Raw genomic sequence first — 18978 nt, forward strand, 5'->3', positions numbered from 1 at the left:
GCACTTAACAGCAGCACCTCAAACAGCCCAAGAGAGTTGACAACACTAATTGTGATAATCCATCAGATGATATCAGAATTAAATATCAATATCACACTACAGTGGATCCCTGGACACACTGGCATCATGGGAAATGAAAAAGCAGATTATATAAGCTATCAAAGGCAGGATCATCTATGGAACAACCAGATAGACCTGTTAACTACCTCACCCTAAGGTCAATGTTAGTCAACAATCACAAAGAGGAGTGGCTCAACCAATGGGCATCAGGAAACACAGGCAGAGCCATGTACAAAGAAATGACTACGCCTAACAAACTGGACAGTATTAACTTCCTCCCCTGCAAAGAACAATCTACAATTTTCCAACTAAGAACAGGACACACACCACTATTAAATTACCACCTGAACAAAATAAACTCCACACAACTCCCCCTTTGCAGACACTGCGCCCACCCCTTTGAAACCGTAAACCATATCCTCTTTGAATGCCCCTCCCTAATCCACCTTAGGCAGACCCTACTTCTACTACAGCCCAACATAACCAACACCCTGAACAACTGAAGAAAACAGCACACTTTTTTTCCTTGGCACAGTATGCAAAAGAGCTCACAGCTCAGCAGCAATAAAGCTGGCTAGAAGAAGAAGAAGAAGACAACAATAAGTCAATAGTAATAATATTAATAATAATAATAGTAGTAGTAGTGTTTCTTTTTTTTTTTGTCAAGCCTTTAGTTCTGCACTCAAGATCTAGGTCTAGATAGATCTAATCTAAGGCTGTCTAAATGTGTATCCATGATTATTGTTTTATGGCTAATATAAACAAAGTGGGAGCATCAAAATTGTGGACCTAAACTAGAATAGACTTAAAGAGCTGACTAGACATCAGTCACAGATCTAGAGTAGAATATAAATCTAGAATCCAGACCAATGGTGTGCAACCTTTTTCTATCAAGGGCTGCATTAAAAAAAAATTTGGAATGGGGGAATGCATATATATGTTTATAAAATATGTACTTGCACGTTAGAAAAATAACCTAGCTGACTGTATAAAATGTCTATTATTTCATATTTATACTGAATCAAACATTTACATATCATTTTTTACACTCCGAATTGAGGAATTACAACAAGAGTTAGCAATTTCTAAATCTAATGTTAAGATTATTATTTTTTTAATTCTGAATGTACAGTTGCACTTAATGTGAAATATTTAACTGTTTACAATTTTACATAATTTTCCGGAACTGTGGAACTAGTTTACTAGTTGTTATCCTTGTGACTGCAGTCAAATTAAAGACTGTCAGCATTGATGTTTTGTTACACTTGTTTATTTTTAAACAAAAGAAAAATGCTTGTTCACAGATGTATCTGGACCCAAATAATGTAAAAATTTAGCAGCAAAGTTTTTTTAGTGTGGAAATACAGCTTCTGGTTTCCATAAAATTTCTGTGGAAGAACTGACTGGAAAGTCTCTTTCAGGTCATAATTTGCTTGGAGTTATGTCCTAAATAATTTTCTGCACTAAATGGTGAGCTCAGGGTATTGAAAAATGGTTCTTGACGTCTTAAAATTTTATTTAAAATTCCACATTCAAGGAATCCAAATAATTCTTATTTATTAAATACTTTAAGCCATTTCACTAGAAACAGTTTCACATTTCAGCAAAAGAAAATGACAAAACCTGCTTTCACCTGCTTGCCTAGAGAAATGGGGAAGTTTTGTTTGAAAAGACTTAACATGCACATACATTTCATCTCAAAATGAGAAACACGGAAATCTGTCTTCCACTCTTCATTGCAAATATTAGTCACAAAGTCACAGTCAACGCCCTTCAAGGAACCTAACAATTTCTTCATTGATGTCTTCTCAATACCTTGCCCATGCTAAGACACTACTATGGAACTGAACTTCGAAATGTTTTGTTTCCAAATCATCAAGTACTTCTCGGAATTGCCTGTGGCTGACCCCTTGCTATGATAAATATGACCAAATATGTTTGATATTCAATGCAGCTTTGTGCAAACATTTCTGTTTAGAGTTTATGGTTGGGATATTGTTCTTTAATTAAAAAAACAAAAAAAAAAGTTTCTTAGTCAAAGCACGGGCTCCATTAGTTGTTACACTTGCCATCTTGTTCTAAGCCGCCAACCAAACACTTTCAACACAGTTTTTCATAGCATTCAATAAACACTGGCTTGAGTTTGTGTCTTAGACTGAATATTTTGAAATATTGCCCATAAGAATAATCCATTTGTTTACTTTAAACTTTTAAGAATAGCATGTCAAGATAATGTTGTTTCTTTAACCTCTTGTCTTTATAGTTTTATCATAAGTGATAAGAATCAGAAGTTTCAATAATTTATATAGATATTTAGATCTACAATCATTTATTTTAATATATTAGCATTTAATATGAATACTTTAAATTTGTGATTGTGGGTACATATCATCTGATTTGTCTGTCTAGGTCCTAGTCTTCTTGGTGTTCGCTGGCCACATAAAACACATCTAGATTAGATCTAGTTAAACTAGTTAGATCTATATTGTAATGTTCTAGAGGCTAATCACCTAGAATCTCGACAATCTATAATAATCTAGACTCTATATGACTCTAATATCAAATATGACCTAACTAAGACTTACTAAGACTTATCTTAAATCTAGTCACTAGATTCTAGATCAAGATATATGACTTAGACCTAACTAAGATTAAGACTAGAGTAAATCAGGTATTAGTAAGAGTAATACAACTTAAACTAAGTACTCAAAGTCTAGGACATGAAGTGACTTGAACTATCTCAGAGTCTCACTGTGTGACTGTCTGCACTGCAATGTCTTAATAATGTCTAGACTAGTCTTAGTCTAATCAGTCTCTAGTCTAATCAAGTCTAATCTAAGTCTAGACTACTAACTACTAGATCTACTTCTTCTATTACTATTTACTAATTTACTAGACCTAAGACTAAGACTACTTCTACTAATACTACTAATAGTAGTAAATAGTACTAGATCTAGTACTACTTCTAGACCACTGCACTGTCTGTGACTGTCTTACACTAACACTCTTACAGTTACTGGAGTTACACTGTGACTGTCTACTAAGTCTAGTAATCTAGATTGTCTAGAGTAGAGTCTAGAACAGTGTTTCTCAAACTTTTTTGTCTGCCGGCACAGTAAAAAAACTACAAAAATTTCGCGGCACACCACGAAGAGCAAAAGTTATTTTATAATAAAAAGAAGAAAAGATTTGACCTGTTTTTAAGTATTACATTTAATGTGAAGGGTGTGCCTGTTTTTTTTTATAGCAAATGCGATCTAATCTAAGCTCCAAAGTCGACAAACAAACTCACATTTCATCGTCTATTGTAAGAAGTCTCTCTCTTTTCTTAGACTTGATTTCAGTCAGTGCTGAAAATCCAAACTCACAAAACCTTGAAGATGCAAATGGAAGAATTATTTTGATTGCTTTTAAACTGATTGCAGGATATAACTTGTTGATTGAAATCCAAAACATGTCCTGGCTCTTTTAAAATAAAAATTGACTTAGGAACTGTATCATTTTTTTCAATCAATGAGCTGCTCTTCTTCTTTAGTTGAAAGATTTGTAGCTTCATTGTTTCCTAATGGATAGCTGACCCATCCATATTCAAGACTTCCAACTGTTGGGAAGTAATGCTGCAATGCTGACTGCAAGTGTGTCAAAGTGTCCAGAATTTCGGAGGTGATTTCTTTATTTGAAGCACATTCATTGTAAGTAGGAAAGCAGTTGAAGACTCCTTTCGAAATCTTACTTTGCCACAAAGACAATTTTTCACCAAATGACTTCAGTTTTGAGGATGCAGTGATGATGGTTTCGATGGTCCTTGAAGACTTAAATTCAATGAATTTAATTAGTCAAATAAATCAGAGAATAATGTCACCTTAACCCACCAGATCTTGTCATGAATAGAAAATCCAAAGTCTTTTTTTTTCAACCTCCAAGAATGAAATCAGCTCAGCCTTGAGTTGGACGACACGTTTTAACACTTTTACCCTGGAGAGCCTACGAACGTTGGTGTGATACAGGAGACATTTGTAGTCTGAATCCATTGCTTCACAAAGCTCTGAGAAAAGTCGGGATACAAGCGGTCGAGATTTGATGACGTTTATAATTTCAATAACTTGATCCAGAACAGACATCAAATCTTTCGGCAAAGATTTGAAGGCAAGAGCTTCTCTGTGGATCATGCAGAGAACAACTAATACATTTGGATTTTCTTGACGCACACGAGTGACGAATCCCTATCTATTTCCCTGCATGGAAGGACAGCCATCGGTGCATACGCTGACACAGTTTTTCAATTGTAGTTTGAATAGCAAAATATTTTCGTTCACCACTTTGAAAATATCTTCGCCTTTGGTCGTATTTGGTAAGCCTTTGCAAAATAAGAATTCGCTGACACATTTTTCATCCTTTATGCACCGAATAAAAGCTAGCAGCTGGGCTTTGCGCTAACATCAGTGGATTCATCAACTTGAAGAGACCACAGCAGAGACACTTCATCATCAGTCACGTCGAAGTGTTCGCAGATTTGACCTTGTAAATCTGACGATAAGTCTGCGCAAGATAGTATAATTTGACAAAGGAACTTTTTAAACTTTTTCGGCGGCATCGGGTCCATGTATAGTTTCAGCCTCTGTGTGTGTTTTCATGCGTTTTGATAATAACTGAGCAACCTTATAACTTGCAATCAATCCCTTTTCTGGCAGCTTTAGGTAGTTCGTAAGTTTCTTAGCTTGTTTATTTTGTTGAGCCCTGATGTTTTAAAGTATTCTCTCGGTTGCGCTTTTAAAACTGGATGTTTTGTTTCCAAGTGTCTCTTCAATTTGCTTGGAACAAGCGCCTCTTTCGACAGAGTTGCATTGCAGATCAGACAGAATGGCAATGGAGAATCTTCAGGTCCGAAGATATGAAACTATATCCGATTCAATCTTCTTTGTACCTTCGTTTGGTTCCTTGCTTTTCATTGAACGCTTTCGCAGATTCATTCTTGCTAACGTATGTCTCCATGGATAACAATGAATAATGCTAAGTGATAACTTGTTATTATTAGCATACACCTAAAAAAATTACACGAAACACAACGCTTATTATTATCGTTACCAATTCAAGAACTGCTGTGCGTCTGATAAGGCTACTATTACTGGTCGTTGCAAGTGGGGATGTCATCGCAACGTAAAATAAACATTTAATAGTAGGCAGACCTGGGTAACGCTATTCGTGTGGCGTACTGAAAACTCCCGCGGCACACCTGCAAATCTTCGGCGGCACACTAGTGTGCCGCGGCACACAGTTTGAGAAACACTGGTCTAGAATCTAGACTCTAAGAATGTCTATACTATAGAAAATAGATCTAAGATTGACTAGAGACTAGAGACGAGTCGATGTAATCTTATCATGTAGTATGATGTAGCTTTAACTTTTACTTTAATTAACTGAGATATTTTTTTTAAATATAATGCGCCCATAAAATCTGCTTACTTTCTCCAGCAAATTTGCTATGTGGTACGACACGCTTGCCATTTTGTGTCGGTTTAGTTATTCCACAAATAAATACAACCATAAAGGACAATGAATTCCAGAAGCGAAACTTAGGCTATCGGCTCGTTTCAAAACAGGAAGTTCAGTTGGCCATTCTTTTTTAATTATTATATCTGAACATGCGCATACCATTAGGTGTTGAGAATTATTTTTTCGCAATTTCATTGTGGGCGTGAACTCACCAGATTTTTACTTTTTTACTAACTCAGAGGCGGACCTTAGGGGTGGTGAAGGGGGCAACCATAGGAAGATTCTTTTGACACCGCCAGCCCATCATACAAGTAGACCTATGTGGGACCTCTGCCACACTTTCTAAAGAACCGTATACATCACCAGCGGATGAAGAACTTATGAGTTTGCCAGTGTGCATAAAAATGGGGATGGGTGATTGAAAACAATCAGGTACGGGTCTTCTCTCCTATTTATATTTACTCTTAATAAGTAGTCTTAACCATTGCATTTCACATTAGAGAGGGGGAGGCATAAACATGTATGATGTATATATATACATGTATAATTTATATTAGTGACATTTTTTAAAAAAAATTGAGCATTTCTTCCATCCCCCACCCCAAAAATGTCTGCCAGAAGGGGGTGGGTGATTGCATCTACGCCGCTCCCATCTGGGCGGTACTGAAGTCCGCTTTCGTTTTATATTTACTTATGACTGAATTTAATTGTAATGCGACTAACAATATCAATAATTAGCAGATATTATATAGAACATTTAACTTATTTCGACATTTCTAATTACAAAATAATTGAATCCCCCCCCCAGGCCTGGAGAGGTCATTAAATGTGATCCCCCCACATACACACACACACACACACCGAATAGGTCAACATACCAGTGGGTGAATATATAAACTGGTTAAAATAAAACTTATTAGTATTGTTATAACCTTGCCATGCACAGCGCCATCCAAAATAGTGCAGAAGGTGCACACCACGTAAAGGAAAGATCACTCTTTTATTTCTGCTAGTCGGACGGACTAGAGTAACCCTACGAAAAAGAAAGAGAGGGGAGAACAAGTAGTATTCACTCGTCACAAAATAGCAGGGCCGGACTTAATCGTTGTGTCCAAGAAGTCATGGAAAGATCAGTCTTTTTTATTTCTACCCAACGTAGTTTTAGCGCCGAACAAAAGAGGGGGGGGGGGAGAACAAGTAATCTACTCTGTATTCACCCGTCACTAAATAGCAGGACCGGACTCAACCATTGTGGGGCCCTAAGCGAAACGAATTTCGCGGGGCCAAGTTTGGGTAGGGATACGGATAAAAGTGAAATTTAAGAGTTGTATTAGAAAATAAATTCGTCTTTGCATTTTATTCATTCTTTACTACGTACAGAACTACTTTACGAGCCTTGCGTGTAGCGAAATCATAGAGTATATCATAAAAATGTTATTTCCTACATAGATCATGCTCAATAGCAAGAATTACCAAATGTTTCAATCTGTCTACGAGAATTGCTGACCTCTAGTAATTCTTCATTAGTTTGAGGCGCGAGAAGCTTCTTTCACCAGATTACACAATTACGGCTAATGCATAATGACGTTTTCCACATTGAATGACATCCCAAAATAACACAATTTTTGTCAATATATTTAATGAGATTTGTATCAGTTTTCAAAAGATGTTTAATAATTTCCGGATTTCCAGGACTCTTTCGTATATTTTGCAATTTCAGGAGATTTCCAGGAGCTCCTGGTAAATCGACAGGAGGCAGGAGGCCGCGGGAAATCTGTTATAAGTTATAAAATGGTTTAATTTAATAATTTATACACCTAGAATTAGCACGGGTCCTATGAAAGTGCGGGGCCCACTTCGGTAGCATAGGTTGCAGTTGCCTAAGGCCGGCCCTACAAAATAGCGGCGTATGCTACGCCGCTGGTCGACTAGTAAATATTTATTGCATTTCATCAAAAGTTGATTTTGTCTTTATTATAATAAAAGCTATATGTAGTCTTGTTCACAATTTAAAATATAATACGCCTACAGCGGTTTAGTTGTCTACCAGCAGTTTGTTGCTAGAAGTCAACGACCGTCCGAAACAAGTAAAAAGAAATCGGTATTTGATAAAGAAAAAATAATGCTCAATCGGCCCGTAACTCGCCCGTAAAAAGGTTTGGCATCACTGAACTACCGGTATAGCACACTGGTTGCAGCAAAACAAAGTCGAGTTTTATATAATACATTGTCTTGGCAGTCTTCCATGATAGGACAAGATAACAGAGTGCCGCACAAGTTTAAGGCTAATGAAGAAGTAGACCCACTGCTAAATGTCCTATGAATAAACATGGGTATTCGTTGAGCTCCCTTAAGTTATTATACTACAATTTCTCCAAAACAAAATGTTTTAAAGAATCCCATTAAAAGAGAGAGAGAGAGAAAGAGGAAAAACTTACATTTAAATGATTTAAAATAAAGTGATTACTGTGATTAACATTATAGGCCTGTCCTAGTGCGATATCAGCACACATCTCAAGACCCTGACTTGATCTAAGAAGATCAGTGCTTTTTTTGTGACCGTACTCACCGGTAAGGCGTACCTGCACCTTTTTCAACGTGGGGAAAAAATTATCACGTTTCTTGTATTTAACGCTTATTATTAATTTATTAGTAGTTAAAAGTTAGGCAATCCATCACTGAGTACCGGCAACTATATGTAGTGGAGTGGATACCTTTTCAGGAAACACCGGCCACCCCGATATCCACGTGACCCTTCCCCCTAGATAGCACCTTGTGTCCGCGCATAAAGAGGCAGACCAACGTGGGCACTGTCCATTCGACCGGCATTTCTTGTCGCTGTAATGTCCGTATGTTACTGGACCTAAGTCGTCTCCACTCCCTTTTGTGCTTGGTTCTACACCATGTGTTCACGTATGGCTGCAGGTCTTTAATACATAATAAACAGTTGGAATCGTCTTACGAGTTCCTTTCATCATTTGGAATTTAGTTGTCTTCTGTGCTAAACCCACCACAGAAACTTGGTAGCACGAGTGGGGTCAGGAAGTGAGACAACACTGTTCGATCAGAAGACGCCTCAGAATCTGCTTCCTGACAACCGAAACTAAGAAAGTGACAACCAGACGTAGATGTCTACAAGTAACAGTTAGTTTTTTCCCGTTTCTGTACTTTCAAATATTTTCTATTTTTGTTTTCTTCTTTTTGTTTCAGGGTAGTTAGATTTAGTTTTAGTTAGTTTTTAAGATAATTTGCTTATATTTTCTTAAATTGTGATTTTACTTAGCTTGAAAATTGTTTCAGTTGAGATAGATTTAGTTATTAGGTTACTATTATTGTTAGAGTTTCTTAAGACCTGCAGCCAGATAGAGAGAAATATGGTGGAACCTAGTTCAGTGAAGGGAAGAGACGTGGGTCCCACGTGCAGTGGAGGAGAGCCGGAGGGAATGGAACGTGTCACTAAGGGGATGTTGACTCGACTACAAGCTGAACTTGAGGCATTGAAGCTGGCCTGTCAGCGCCCTCATTACATCATAGAACCTGCTAGAAAAATGAGACAGTTCAGTGGGGATGGCAGAAATGTTGAGGTTTCAATTGAAGATTTCGTCAGAGAAATAAGAGATTTATGGGAACGTCGGCCTTACCTCTCGCCTCAAGAGAAGACAGCAACCATTCTTGCGAACATAAGTGGTCCAGCTCGAGTAGAGGTAGATCTTCAGCCACCTCATATCAGAAGTAATCCAGAAGCGCTGCTCGATGCACTTACCTCTGCGTTTGAAGTAATCATACCTGTGCGAGAGGCAGAGATTACATTTCTGATGTCGCAGCAGAGAAGACGCGAGTCACTTCTTGAATTTTCTCACCGACTATTTAAGGAGTTCACAACGGCTATCCGACAAGAACAAAGAGAAGGCATAGAATGTTTCAAAGAGGAAAGATTGAGGGATCAATTTGCCTATGGAATCAGTGATCCTGACCTACGTAGAGAGCTGTTTAAGTTCATAGCGCAACATCCCCAGAAAAGCTTTCAAACGCTACGAAACTATGCGTTCAAGTTGGAGAACCAGAACAAAGATGCAGCTCGAGCCCAAGAGCAGTGGTCTGAGGTTCTCTTAGCGAAATTGGCCAAGTTAGAGAAGCAACTTGAAGAGATAAAGGGGTCAGGCTATAACAGTCTGCCAAGTTCAACTAACCCACTCTCTAGTCAACCACATAGTCAACGCAGACCCACACAAAGACACAGGAAACATGGCAACCAAAACAGAATTCGACCAACAGCACCGCCGGGTCTTGTATGGTCAAGGACGAAGAGAGGATTCTTCCCATACACTGATGATGGATCACCAGTCTGCACCCAGTGCTGGGAAGTTGGACATGTAAGGCGTCACTGTCAGCAATCACCACAACTCACAGCTGAGGTTCAATCTGTGAGCAATAGTGAACCCATTGTTTCACAGCCAACCCACCAAGTAGAACAACGACCCAGTGAGCAACCAGCTGATGCTATGTACAATACAGATGCAAGTCACTCAATTCAAACATCGAGAAATAGAAACTTTAACTCTGGGCAGCCAAACAAGAACAGGCATAACAGAGTCCGGAGGCCAGATAGACAAAAAAGAAACTACAAGCATTTTAACCAGCCACAAAGACGATTTCGCTCACTGCTCCCTATCACACTTTCTACAGCTTCCCAGACATTATGTTTAGAGAAAGACAGACCACTCTGTATGACCGATGGAACCAGCACGTTACAAACTGGAAAGATGTTTGTCGTTCCAGAAGACACTGACAAGAAACAGTTGTTTCGGTTTTCAGAAACCTACTAGGCTGAACGCCCCGGGACGGGTCGTTTCAAGCTAGGGGCTCTGTAGTGGAGTGGATACCTTTTCAGGAAACACCGGCCCCCCCGATATCCACGTGACCCTTCCCCCTAGATAGCACCTTGTGTCCGCGCATAAAGAGGCAGACCAACGTGGGCACTGTCCATTCGACCGGCATTTCTTGTCGCTGTAATGTCCGTATGTTACTGGACCTAAGTCGTCTCCACTCCCTTTTGTGCTTGGTTCTACACCATGTGTTCACGTATGGCTGCAGGTCTTTAATACATAATAAACAGTTGGAATCGTCCTACGAGTTCCTTTCATCATTTGGAATTTAGTTGTCTTCTGTGCCAAACCCACCACATATATTTGTACAAAAAAAAAGCACTGTGATCAGAGTAGGGTATAGGGGTGGGTCCTATATGGTCGTCTACCCTAATGACATCAGATTAAAAATATTTATCCAAAATGGACACTGAACATCAATGGATCTAGTTTTAGAATCTTAATCCTGAAACTGTCCGATAAAAAATGATCTGATCTGAACTGTGAAGCTTCACTGCTACCGAGGGACATATCACTTGTGCAGGATGCCAGTACATGCACACACACACAGGCACTTTTATTTTCAACTTGAACAACATTCCCTTCAACCCTTGCATCTGTTCCATCTGAAAAAGATGTACACAAAGTACACCTTACCATCGATGTAGGCCTGAAGGTGTACACAAAGTACACCTTACCTTCGATGTAGGCCTGAAGGTGTACACAAAGTACACCTTACCATCGATGTAGGCCTGAAGGTGTACACAAAGTACACCTCACCATCGATGTAGGCCTGAAGGTGTACACAAAGTACACCTCACCATCGATGTAGGCCTGAAGGTGTACACAAAGTACACCTTACCATCGATGTAGGCCTGAAGGTGTACACAAAGTACACCTCACCATCGATGTAGGCCTGAAGGTGTACACAAAGTACACCTCACCATCGATGTAGGCCTGAAGGTGTACACAAAGTACACCTTACCTTCGATGTAGGCCTGAAGGTGTACACAAAGTACACCTCACCATCGATGTAGGCCTGAAGGTGTACACAAAGTACACCTCACCATCGATGTAGGCCTAATATGAAGAGACTGCGAACTTCTTTTGAAGAATGTGACGAAATTGGACTTATATTAGCTAGAGAAAAACACATTATTATTATTATGTTAGAACTAAACGATTATTCCTTCTTTGGCACTGCCAGGGTCGTTTCTTTAAAGAGAAACGCAATTCATTGTAGTTCCTTTATCAGTGTCCACTGAGGAATTTTCTAGTGACGTGGCAGGCCTGCAGCCCTCAACGACTACATTTACACACACACAAAATGTTAAATTTTTTTTAGGGAAAAAAATCTATTTAGTATGTATATGAGTTGGACATAATTTAAAACAACAATTAATAAGTAGTTTTTAATATTATCGCGTGAACAGCGGAGATAACGCAATAGTATAGAACACATAACCAAAGGACAATTTTTTTGACTAAAAATTCTCGGCAACTCATTACCAAGTATGTTTGCCAGCAGTGTCGCCTAATTCAGGGTGCCATCCCTGAAGTGATCCTCAGCATGGTCAAGTTGGTTTTTGATTATGTCATTAATGTGATACTGGTGTGCTGTTGAGCGGCCACTTATGCTAAGATGGACAGCCTGCACACAGTTATGAATGCTATCCATTACGGGGCAGCTATTGTAGCCTTGGCCGAGTAGCTTGTCCATGTCTAGACTGTACTTATTGTATTCACTGACAATGACGTTAAATAGGCTACAGGCAGTGCGTCTCTCTTAACAACAGGGATAAAACCAATGAGTTCTTCTCGAGTACAATCGGGTGCGAGTACAATCGCCATCAACAAATCCAACGCACAAACACATATATTCAGTGCCAGAAATATCTGCATTTTCATTACCGAAATACCAAGAAAACGCAGTTAATTCATGCTGCTGCCAGTGTTCCGTCGATACAAATCAATGTTTTGACTCAGCATGGGAAGAACTTTCTTATATCTCTTCTATCGTAAACTGGTGGACGTGATTAACCTGCTATTTTATTGAACGCTAACAATGACCGCAACTCTGAAAGACTAAAAACATGTATCAAGATAACTGGACTCCTCAATCTTGTTCAAAGAAACTTTCACATATAGCGAATCGAAAAACAGCTGGCAAGGATTTTTCCTCCAAGACAAAAACAACAACAACAACAACAAAAAAAAAACAAAAAAACTTGTATCAAATTCTAGGCAATTACTAAATTACTAAATAATCTATATATATATATATATATAATTCTCTTCATGGCTCGGAAGCGGATAATACGTGAAATTTAAGAGTTTGTATTAGAAAATAAATTTGTCTTTGCATTTTATTCATTCTTTACTACGTACAGAAATACTTTACGAGCCTTGCGTCAAAACTTGCGTGTAGCAAAGTTATACATTATATCATAATAATTCTGTTTCCTACATAGATCACGCTCAATAGCAAGAATTGCCAAATGTTTCCATCTATCTTTGAGAATTGTTGACCTCAAGTAATTGTTCATTTTTTTTTCTTTCACCAGATTACACAATTACGGGTAATGCATAGGACTAATGCCGTTTTTTTTTTATCGCGCGTAGGATTGGCGTTTTCCATATTGAATGACACCCCAAAATGACAATTTTTGTATATATATATATATATTTCCGTAAATTTTTAGGACTTTTTCGTATATTTTGCAATTGCGAGAGATTTCCTGAATCTTTTGGTAAATCGACAGGAGGGCGCGGGAAATCTGTTTTAACTGGAAGTTATACAATGGTTTAATTTAATAATTTATACACCTTGAATTAGCAAAGGTCCTTTGAAAGTGCGGAGCCCATTGTGGTCGCATAGGTTGCAAAAACATGATTGTGGAATCAGGTAGGATTTACATTAGGAATATTTCATATTTGTAATGTTTTACATGTTTCGAATGTTAAATTCCTTCAGATTTGAAGATTATTACATCCAAGCTCAAACTACGCGCAGGACGGCGGGGATGGCGTTCGAACCCGGGACCATATCGAGGCGACATAGTTTATATATACCTAGTACCTAGGTATACCATCTAGTATAAGTCATCCAGGTTATCCCCCCCCCCCTTAATTAATATTTTTCGCTCTACCTCACATTATCACTATGTCACTATTAACATTCTATATTTATTAAATTTACATTGGACCTATGCCCTATAGATATGAATTTTAATAATCCATACATTTGTTGATTCAAGTAAAGTCTAGTCTGTATCAATAGTCGAAAGTAGAGAACTAAATGCTAACAATGTCAACGCTTTTTTAAAATTTATAACAATGAAAAACATTCATAATACATTGCGGAAAAAAACAATAGAACGCATTTCCTAATATGAATTTGTAACAGGCGCGTATTAGTATTATTTTAAGGATGAGTGTAGAATGACGTCAACATAATATTTTTCCCACAATGCTAAGCGAATCCAAAATGGCCATCGCATGATTTGTATACAAAAAACATTCCAAAGGCCGAAACAATCGTTAGCAATCAAGGTTAGGATTTTAGTATTTTCGTGTATAATTCGTGCTGCTGGAATCGTTTTCATTATTTAGTATGTGTTAAATGCTTATTTAGTACGGATAATTGTGTTAATGATATCTTAATTGCATCCCGCCTTGACAAAGAAATCCACGTTCATAAAGGATATAATAAGGAATAATATAGATCTAGACGCTAGATCTAAGCCTAGTGTTTACTATAATACTGATTAAGATTATAAAGGCATCTTCTTTGTCTATAGTTAACAGGGCATGCAATAAGAGAAACTTAGATGCCGGTACCAAGCATGAATCCATCTTCTTGGGAGGGCACTCAGGCAATGCTTAACCAAAGGGACATGTCTGTAATGAGACAAAATCAAGGTACTCGATCACAAGACGATGCCAATGTTGGATATTTATATCAGAGGAGTCATAGTGATGTTCCAATGGGTGGTGGATTCCCACACAAAAGATGGGCAGTTGGTGATGACAGCATTCTTGAACAGGTAACATTTTTACATCTAGATCATGAAGATGTCTAGATCTAATTCTAATAGTCAAGTTACAATCACGTAGACATAACTGTGGTCGTAACAATCATACATACATTACTAACATACTAGTCTACATAGTCATAGTCTTGAAATCTAGCTAGTACTAGATCTAGTAACTAGATCTAGTAGATACTGGAGGTTAATTAATCTAGATATTCTAGAATAATCTAAATCTAAGTAATAGAATCTAATTCTAGAATAATCTAGTAGACTAGTCTAGAGTCTAGACTGAATAAAGTCTAGTCTAGTAGAGTCAGTAGAGAGTTTCTAGGGAGGTGAAATTCTGGTAATTCCCATGTCCAAAAATGGTGTAAAATCTTGAGAGGGGGTTTTCCCTACTTCTACATAGATAGATATAGTGTAATATAGTCACATAGTGTGACATAGGACAGCCTCATAGATGATAGTATTTTTGATAGGGTCTTTGTTTGAAATCGATTATGCTCAGTATAGATGTAAAGATATCATTGCTAAAAGAAGTGAATTTGATTACTTTTGATGATGAACATTTTTGTCTTTGACAATTTTTTGGGAAAAAAAATTATTTAAATATTTTGCATTGAAAGTATATACTAATTATACATTTTTATTTTTACTGATACTCATTACTGTTAAGTCATACATTGTTGATTTTTTTTCATGCTTATACTACTTATAGTACGTGCGTCTGGCTATATTCCTACCAATTTTCAGATCGATCCATCGCCAACATCTTACAAACTTAAAAAAACAGAATAACACTGACCTCAATGGACATTTCAGTTTTTACTTTTTTTTTGATAGAAGATATTGTTTGTCACCAACAAGTGAAATTATAATCTTGTAGCAGATATTATTAGCTATAGATCAAGATACTGTTTAAAGAGTTTTTACCATGCAATTTTACGCATTTGAAAAAAAATTGTTTCAGGCAATTTTGATCCCAATTTTTACATATTTTGTTATTTTCTGCCATCACAATGCCGCCATTTTGTCCACGCCTCTGACATTTCTTGTAGCTCTCTTCTTCAATATTTACATTTTAAACAAGTGCATTTCAGGTGCATCACTCATTCACTGGCCTAGGACATAATTTGAATGCTTTTATTGTATTAAATAATTAAGTGAGGTGCTGTGACTAAGTGGTAAAGTGCTTGGCTTCTGAACTGGGGGGTCCCAGGTTTGAATCCTGGTGAAGACTGGGATTTTAATTATGGGATCTTTGGGCTCCTCTGAGTCCACCAAGCTCTAATAGGTACCTGACATTAGTTGGGGAAAAGTAAAGGCGGTTGGTCGTGTGCTGGCTATGACACCTTCGTTAACCGTAGGCCACAGAAACAGATGACCTTTATATCATCTGCCCTATAGACCACATGGTCTGAAAGGGGAACTTTACTAAATGTTTAAGCAGGCTTAGATAAAGAAATTTAGGTTTTTGAGCATGTTAGTCTTTATGCTTGGGCTCAGTTTAAAAAATTGGAGACTGTGGTACCTGTAATACTACAACTGGTAAAAATGTTCAAAATAAGTTTTTTTTGTAAGATAGATTTTAATATAATTTATGCTTTACTTGCATTAAAGAATATAGATCTAGCTGAATATATTGAATAGGCTATTATTTGCTGCAACTTCTCAACAATAATTCAAGCATTTATTATAACAAAAGAAATATAACATGAACTTAGATAACCTAGTTTTAGTACTATTAAAGCATGGAATGGGTTACCTCAGCCAGGAAAACCAATGACTTTGGACATTTTAAGTTATTTATTAACATGCATGACTAGATTGACCTAGATGTAATCATATTTTTTGAAGTAACATCATATTTTATAAGATAAGATCACAAGAATGAAGATGCTGCAGGTGTTACAAAGGAAACCAATTCTAAATATATCTATATAGCTTTTTTTTTTTTTCAATGCATGTTGAAATACAACTTATTTTAGTCTGTAAATACATTATCAATTATTCTTTTATTAGTGATGCACAAAAGCTTTTTTTTAAACAAAAATAAATCTATTAATCCTTTGCTTTGTGTATGTCTTAATTGCAATTAAATATATTTAATTGCCTTAAACAAGACCTAATCTTTAGAATAAAAGGTTTAGCTCTCTGACTCAATGCTCCAAGATATACGTTTACATATAACTTTAAATATAGAGTAGATTTAAATGTACACTAGACCTAGATCTAGAATCTGATCAAGAATTGTTCAGCGACCCTTGGAGCATCACAAACAATGATAAAGCAATTAGATCTATATCAACTTACATTAAGAAAAAGTGTTCTTGATCTAACTTGAAAATAATAAACTTAATTCATATTGTATTTCAAAACTTTGGTGAGAAAATTATTTTTATCTAGTTGAGATTTTCTGGTATGATTCAACATTTCTTCTACTGCAGTGTTTCAGGTGCTACAGTGAAAAAAATATAGGACACCATGTCTATTAATGTCTCCTGTTAATTACTATAAAGTGTAGCCTTTTCCCAAGAAAATAGCACTAGTTGTGTACTAAGCAGTATAGATATCATTAATTAATTTCCGTTACAATAATTACATTGTTTGAAAAAAATGTATTCCTTTTTGTCAAATACATTTGAGACACCAAGACTTGTTTAACTTAAGTTATATAAATTTTTACAGTATTAAAAGAAAAACTACATTGTAAATTAATTATTGATGCTTTAATAGTAAAATACTAGGGAGCAGACTGCTTTTACTTTGTTTAAAATTAATAGAGGTTTATTGGGACACCTCTTGATGCACCTGGGACATTTTTTATGAACACATCTAATAATAGTAAAATAAATGTAAAAGAAAAAGAAGATAACGAAATGAGATTATATTGTTAATCCATTATTAATTTAACCTAACCCAACTGTTCTGTGTTACATCAAAAGATGCCATTTTGTGTATTATTTGACACATTTTCTACAATTTTAAATTTACACTAAGCACCTATCAAACTCAAAGTATCACAATTTATACATTATTTTCTAAATGTAATAAAATGAAAATTGTGACATTTCAAATATAATTTTTAGTGAACCAACACCTTTTGGTCACTAGTACTGGAGAAACTTAATATAGATCTACTAGACTCTAGACAGTGTAAATCTATAATACTTTTAATAGAATTTAGTGTTGCAGAGTGCCTAGAATTTAACTAAATCTAGGATTAAAAGGAGAAAGATATATATTACTGGCAAAGTGCAAAATCCGTCATTCTACACATTGTCTAAATCAAGCATGTCAAACTCATTAAGGTGTATGGGCCACATAAAAACTTACTGTGACCTGAGGAGCTGCAGCAAAAAATCAGTTGCAAAACAGCCTACTAGTGTTATGTAAATTAGAAAAAATAGCAATACAATAATACAATAATTAATGGCATACCTGTCCCTGTAAAATTTTGGCACAGCCACTTCTATATACTTCGATTTCAACAAAGAATATGACTACTATTCCATCAGCTCTAGTTGCACATTATAGCAGCATTTTCAGAATCAAATGAGAATAGAGATACAAACAACGAAAGTTCTTGCTCGTATAAAACAAATCCACGCAAACGGCATTAAAAACATCTTATAACGATTCCAGGTGTAGGACATATTTAACAAATGTTGAACCGTATTTAATCTTTTTAGTTCCTGACACGTTGAGAAGTGAACAAGATTTTCTCTTCATATTTGGTTTATTCACAGTTGTAATTTTGCTTGAAAGCATATCATCACAGGCAGTAGTGACAATTTTGTCACCTTGAAGTTTCATATTCAAGTCTTGTAGGTGACCAGAGAGATCAGCTGCTAATGGCAAATCCCAAACCTATTCGTCAGTTTGGAAATGTTCAGAAACAAAACAATTTCCTCACGCAATGTAAACAATCTCTTCAATAATTTATGACATGATAGTGAGCAAACTTCTGTGTAGTAGGGAACTGAATTAATTCGTGTCCAATGTCATTCCAGAAACATTGAAAATTGGCGATGATTTTAGCCACGGGCACGAATAAAATTGAGAGCGACTGAAACAGGTTTTATGACATGTTGTAATTGCTGTGCACAGAATGTTTCTTGGTGAATGATGTGACAGGTGGGGAAATATGACGTGTGTTTGGCACGTTTTATGTCTAGGGGATGATTATTTTTAAATGCTATCACACCCCCACTTATCAGCATATGAATCGGGAGCAGACACGCAACGAGACAAAGCAATGAAAGATAGATACAAAAGTTAAAATAAAGGATATTTATTTACATAAATATACATATAATAATAAAAAGGGGGAGGGTTTGCATCTATCTCTAGAATATTCTATGTTTAATCATCACTCTTGCACATAATAAGAGAGTATGTCACTTTGTCCTCTGACTTAGCTGGTTGTCCTGTTGATGTCGCAGCTGGCTGTGTCCTGGCTTGAGGTTCTGCAGCTGGAGGTGGCGCTCTAGCGGATAGAGGGACGCCGGCGATATAGTTCTTGT

General features: G+C 36.7%; 2 protein-coding genes across 6 annotated transcripts in view; one reads left to right on the forward strand and one right to left on the reverse strand.

Annotated features, from left to right (window-relative positions):
- The window catches only part of LOC106055560 (cullin-associated NEDD8-dissociated protein 1-like), a 28589-nt gene extending 22920 nt beyond the window's left edge, over positions 1-5669 (reverse strand). The window contains exon 1 of the mRNA XM_013211858.2: positions 5524-5669. Within this exon, the coding sequence (XP_013067312.2) occupies positions 5524-5565 (42 nt within the window). The 5' untranslated portion in view covers positions 5566-5669. The remainder of the gene's footprint in view (positions 1-5523) is intronic.
- Positions 5670-13853: 8184 nt separating this feature from the next.
- LOC106055561 (pumilio homolog 2-like) overlaps positions 13854-18978 on the forward strand; it is a 46629-nt gene continuing 41504 nt past the window's right edge. For 4 of the 5 annotated variants that reach the window (XM_013211860.2, XM_056015006.1, XM_056015007.1 and 1 more), the window contains exons 1-2: positions 13900-14029; positions 14219-14464. In XM_013211860.2, coding sequence (XP_013067314.1) covers positions 14249-14464 — 216 coding nt within the window. In that variant the 5' untranslated portion in view covers positions 13900-14029; positions 14219-14248. Of the gene's footprint in view, positions 14030-14218; positions 14465-18978 lie in introns of all 5 variants that reach the window. The other variant, XM_013211859.2, reaches the window with a different exon arrangement.

This window comes from Biomphalaria glabrata, chromosome 17 (genome assembly GCF_947242115.1).
Source record: "Biomphalaria glabrata chromosome 17, xgBioGlab47.1, whole genome shotgun sequence".
Lineage (NCBI taxonomy): Eukaryota > Metazoa > Mollusca > Gastropoda > Planorbidae > Biomphalaria > Biomphalaria glabrata.